The following is a 6,000-nucleotide window of genomic DNA, read 5'->3' on the forward strand; positions in this document are numbered from 1 at the left end:
ACAAATGATTTGATGACTAAGAAAGAAAAACGTGCCACCCCTAGGGGAAAGGAGTTTCAACGTCGCTATTCTAGACAGAGCAAGTGCAGTGGGTGAGGAACTCTGCGGGCTCTGATGAGTGAGCCACCACGGAACGCTGGGGCCTCCCACATGGGAGCAGGATAAAAGGGACAGCCCCTTCCAGAAGGAGGGAGATATTTCAAAATATGACTGGAGCCAGATAGAACGTTCACAATAACCTGGTGAGGACATCTGCTATTATCACAGCACAGGGAACCCAGGGTCTCCTGACCCTGGCAGGTAATCTGCCCTCTGGAACCTCCCAGTCAGGCAACCTATCCCTGTCCAGGTTCTGGATAACTCCCCTCCCCTGCAACCAAGCCAGCAGACAGGGGCTGGGTCCTGAGCCCTGCTAACTGGCATGTGCGTTGGTGCGAGGGTACAGCGGCGGGGATGGTGAGAGTGCAAAGACATTTTAGGAATTGCCGTGGCTACTCTTCCCAGGAGTTGAGGATGCTGGACAGTAGTAGGTCTCCGACCCTCTGAGGAGGCCACCCTTTTCTTTCTAGGGATCTTTGGTTCCCAGGGTTCTCTAGCCTGTTCACCTATGGGGTGAGGGTGGGTTGTGTGACCCAGGGATTTCCTTTCTACTTTGTTACAGCCTTATTCCCTCAGGCCTGGGCCCCGTTCCTTATTTCCAGCCTCATCCTTGGATGCAGAGGCCTGGATGACCCTGTTCGATGAACTCCACCAAAGTCTGCACTCGAACTTCCAACATGGCCCATCCCCCTCTGAGACAAGGCTCGCCCTGAGAGCTGCACATGACCAGATACATGTCCAGACAGGAGACACCCCCCACCCCCCCACCCCGCCATGGCCCATTGTTTCTGACAGTCAGCCCCCTCCGTGGGCTGAGTCTTCTCACCTGCCGTCCATCCCCCAACTTTAGCCCTTCACTCTGGCTCCCAAGCCACGCCTCCAGCTCCTGCCTGTTGTATAATCACCTGGGGGTTAAGCCCTGGGACGTAGCAGGAGAAGTGGTGGCTAGAGGTTCTGTGCTAATCTGCAATGGAAGGGGCAGGTGGCAACTTGCAAGCAGCCCAGCACTGCGGTAGGATGAAGACCACAATAAAAGATGCAGAGGTGGGCTTCCCTGGTGGCGCAGTGGTTGAGAGTCCGCCTGCCGATGCAGGGGACACGGGTTCGTGCCCCGATCCGGGAAGATCCCACATGCCACGGAGCGGCTGGGCCCGTGAGCCATGGCCGCTGAGCCTGCGCGTCCGGAGCCTGTGCTCCGCAACGGGAGAGGCCACAACAGTGAGAGGCCCGCGTACTGCAAAAAAAAAAAAAAAAAAAAAAAAAAAAGATGCAAAGGTACCATCGGCAACATACCCCAGCCAGCCGCCCCCATCACCCTGTAACCGGGATGATGATAGTTTTCACCTCTTGCACACAAATGATGCCCAGGGAATGAATAATGACCTCTGTTCTGCCAGATCGGAAAGAAAGGATATGTCTGGAGTGTGGATTTTTTCACCACCCATTTTTTCTCGTCTGCAACCCTGAAAGCCAGCACATTTGTTTTACAAAGAAAACATGAGTATGTGGTGTGAAGAGCAGTGCAGAGACCAGAGCTCAGAGTCTCTAAAAGAACAGCAATGCCACCCCTGAACAACCAACAGCCATGTTCAGGAAGCAGAGTCCAAGACAGCTGGAAAGTCTCATTTCTAAACTGGCAAACTGGCCTGGGAAGTAGGAATGACTGAGCTGGAAAAGGGGGGAGAACAGGAGCCCTACCACAGAGAGCTGGAGGGTAAGGGCAGGAGGGAATGACACTCATGTCTCCAAGAGGTAATAGTCTATGCAGAAGAAATGAAGGGCTGGATTTATCAATGGGCGAGTCATACATGGTTGCTGAGGAAAGTGAGGGTTTACAAGGTCAGGGAGGGCAGCCATGCCCTCCCAGCACCTGTACCAAGCAGCCAGTGTTAGCCTTCTGCTGGATGGACTTGAGCTCAAAGCTCAGAGCTCTCAGGCCAAGCATTCGCACAAAGATGCTAAAGGCTTTGAGCAAAATCGCTCTAGAAATTTAAGGCACAGAGCGCTTAGAGAGGACGCTCTCGGCTTCTTAGAACAGTTCCAAAGACACAGATTCAAATTGGAAATAAATAAAGGCAGGCTTTTCCTGCATTCTAGACTATTTGTAGTTTTGTGATTGAACTCTCAAGTTGAGAGAATAACAGCATTTAGCAGAGTTCTTTCCAGCTTGCTTTCGAGTTTCAATTATCCTTTAATAAATAAAATCTAGATTTGATAAGGTCTTGGAGATCATCAAGTTCAACCTCTTTTGCAAATGTAAAAAAAAAAAAAAAAAAAATGAGGCTCAGAGAGGTTACGTGACTTTGCCTGAAGTCTCCTGATCCCTGGCACAACCCTTGCCCTTGTAAATCACATGCTGGTTTTACAGGAGGGGCATGAGTGCTGCACTCAGAGATCTGAGTTCAAGTCCCTCCAGCATATAATGGTCTTGTGATCCTGGGTGAGATACTCATTCTTTCTGATACTGTTACCTTATTTGCAAAGTGGACACAATACCTAGCCCACAAGATCGTTCTGAGGCTTAAATTACATCATCTGTTGAAAGGACTTAGTTAAGCATCTTTTGCCTATGAACCGTTGAATAAAAGTTTATTCCATCGCTTTTCCCTGCCTCATCCCAGTCTCCATACACCACCCCATCCCAAGCATTTATTGTTCAAAACAAGTAGAAGTTGATACAGTTCCATCTACTTTCAGATGCCCACAGAAGCAGAAAAGCAAAGGACAAATATTCTCTTTCCATGGAAGCAAGAGTCACAGCAAAGTAGTGACCACGAGCAGTGGGAGAGCAACAGTTATTCTGATGAAAAGAGGAAACACAGATAAGAACTGAATCTCTCTGTGAAATAACCTCAGTCCTTCACATGAGGAAGGAAGGAGCACAAGTCCATTTTCTCTGGGTGTGCATCCTGAGAATCTACCTCTTCACTCTGCCTGAGGTCTTCCCAGCAGTCAGCAGCCTTTTCTAAGCCTTCACACTTGAATAGGCTTGAAAGATGCTCTTATTCTTAATGGTCACAGAGAAAACCCTCTCATGATGGCATCAGAATCACCCGGGGAGATTTAAACACCCCCCCCACATGAGTTTGCTTCACTCTTGGTGATTCTGAGTCCGTAGGTCTGGGATGGGAATCTCAGGAAATTGTAGTCTTAAAAAAACTCTCCAGGATTAGAAATCTGAAGTGAAAGGGGATGGAAAATGCCCCACGAGTTACATGGTCTGCACACACAGCGGTGCTCTACAGCAAGCTGAAGTCTTTCAGTGTCGCGGGAGCGCACATTTCTTTACGAGGACAGCAGTGTTCAGAGAAGAGAGAACACACGTGTCCTGGAGTGAACTCAGGACAGCAAACAGCCTCTCTAGAAGGCTCCCTGAACGACCAATTTGCAAACCTCCCTCCCCCTAGACACAGGACCGCAGCTAATCCATCCAAGCCAAACAGGAAAGCACCTTCATCCTAAGGAAGCAAAGAAGGAGGTTCCCTTCTTCCTTGTTCACTCTTTTCAGGGTTTAGCATCCTTCTCTGTCGAGGGTGCTTTCCCCGTATCTAGCTGCACCATTCTGTGTCCATGAGCATGTGTCTGTGGACTCACCTTTGGGGGGAGAAAAATGACAGGGCACCTCTTCTTTCCTGAGGGAGGAGGATGAAATTTCTATGTGCCAGGCCCTGTGTACGTAGGGACTTTAGAGTTCTTCACTGAAAAGCACCCTGCCTCTGGGGGGAGGGGACACACTTTTGTTTTAATGGCAAGTATTATACGCACAGTCTACCTGTCACCTCCTCTCCCCAAAGGAAGACTTCGCTCTGCTCATTCTGTATCAAAGTGGGTCAGGCCCCCCACCGCCTGCGTCTCCCAAGCACCTTTCCCAGCACCGGAAGCTGTGAGGGCCAAGCCCCAGCAAGGCCAAAGCCAGTGTCCTTGAATAAGACTTGGTTTCAACATTGCTCCCATCTACCCACTAGTGCCAATAACGTTTTCTTTTTCTACGATTGTGCTCATACTAAGAATCAGAAAACTTAGAACTAGAAAGAGCCTTGGAGATAACCGGTCGGACCCTGTCCTTTTACAGAACCTCTCCTCCAGGGGGCGGGGGGCAGAGGCTTTGTAAACGAGCAGGACTCTCCGAGGCCTTCCCAGGACAGGCCCTTTCCCCATATCCTCTGGTTTAGCTCCTCTCTGAAGTACCTAGATAACAGTATTATTTATTTATTTATTTATTTATTTATTTTGCGGTATGAGGACCTCTCACTGTCGTGGCCTCTCCCGTTGCGGAGCACAGGCTCCGGACGCGCAGGCTCAGCGGCCATGGCTCACGGGCCCAGCCGCTCCGCGGCACGTGGGATCTTCCCGGACCGGGGCACGAACCTGCGTCCCCTGCATCGGCAGGCGGACTCTCAACCACTGAGCCACCAGGGAAGCCCGATAACAGTATTTGATGCACATTTCCTGAATTGTTTTACAGATGTGACAACCCCCCATCAAATGGAAGATGTTAACTACTTGATGATCAAAACTGCATAGCCCCAGGCCTCCTGATGATGTTAACCCCTGTGACACCGTCCTCTTACCTCACCATCAACCAGCTGGAGAATTGTGCACGAGCTGATCACATACCCTGTGACACGCCCCTCTCTCACCTGGCTTTTTTTTTTTAACATCTTTATTGGAATATAATTGCTTTACAATGGTGTGTTAGTTTCTGCTTTATAGCAAAGTGAATCAGCTATACATACACATATATCCCCATATCTCCTCCCTCTTGCATCTCCCTCCCTCCCACCCTCCCTATCCCACCCCTCTAGGTGGTCACAAAGCACCGAGCTGATCTCCCTGTGCTATGCGGCTGCTTCCCACTAGCTATCTATTTTACATTTGGTAGTGTATATATGTCCATGCCACTCTCTCACTTTGTCACAGCTTTTTAAAATGCTTTGCCGAAACCTTTCAGGGAGCTCTGGGTCTTGGGGGGCCTGAGCCACCCGTCTCCTTACGTGGACTTGCAATGAACCTTTCTCTGCTCCAAACTCCAACCTTTCGGTTTGTTTGGCCTCACTGTGTCTTCGGGCACAGGAACTTGCGCTAACATCTTGCCTCCACTACCTTTCCAAATCTGCACCAGACACGAACTTCACCTTTCCAGCTTCAGGATCAAAGGCAGAGGATCCAACAAGCAGCCCAGGACACGCACGTGGCAAACCTCCCTTCTCCTACCCTGGGACAGGCCCCAGCTCCCCAGCCCCGCTCCCTCCTCAGCAGGTCCTGCGCTGTCGCCGCGCCCGGCCCTACCTGTCCCGCAGGTGACCGCTGCGCAGCCCCAGGGCCGTGCACTCCGCCGCCTTCACCGACACCCCCTTGCAGGACTTGACGGGGTAGATCCAGAGCTCTGCCACGGTGCCCACCTGCTGCAGCCGCCGGCGCCGCCTGGGCCGCGCGCGTCGCCAGGCCACGGCCCCCAGCGCCACCGCGGCCAGTCCCAGCGCGGCGACCCCGAGCCAGCGGGGCCGGGGCTGCAGCGCGGGGAGGCCCAGGCGGGCCCGCACGGACGAGCCGGCGGCGCCCATGTCCCAGCGATCGCGGGCGTGGGTCTGAGCGCGGACTAGGCAGCGATTGGCGTGGGGAGGGCGCCCGGGCACTCAAGGCTGCAGGCGAGCGGGAGGAACCAGAGTTGGCCCAGGCACCGGCCCTGGCACCCTTTCCGCGCGCCGAAAGGACTGGCTGTGCGCAGGGAGGGGACGCCTGACTGGGCGCCAAGGACCAGGCAGTAGCCGAGAGAAGCGAGGCAGAAAGCGAACTGGGATGCTCGGGTGCCCTTGGGGGCGGTTCGGGAGGCCCCACACCAGAGGCCCGGCTGCCCACTGTCTCTGGAACGGTCACTTTCGCTTTACTTCTTCCCTTTCC

At 52.7% G+C, this 6,000-nt stretch overlaps 1 protein-coding gene across 1 annotated transcript in view; it reads right to left on the reverse strand.

The window, feature by feature from the left end:
- Positions 1 to 5,663, reverse strand: part of MTARC2 (mitochondrial amidoxime reducing component 2) — a 28,918-nt gene extending 23,255 nt beyond the window's left edge. Inside the window, exon 1 of the mRNA XM_065890254.1 lies at positions 5,389 to 5,663. Within this exon, the coding sequence (XP_065746326.1) occupies positions 5,389 to 5,663 (275 nt within the window). The remainder of the gene's footprint in view (positions 1 to 5,388) is intronic.
- Positions 5,664 to 6,000: the final 337 nt, after the last annotated feature.

This window comes from Phocoena phocoena, chromosome 1, assembly GCF_963924675.1.
Source record: "Phocoena phocoena chromosome 1, mPhoPho1.1, whole genome shotgun sequence".
NCBI lineage: Eukaryota > Metazoa > Chordata > Mammalia > Artiodactyla > Phocoenidae > Phocoena > Phocoena phocoena.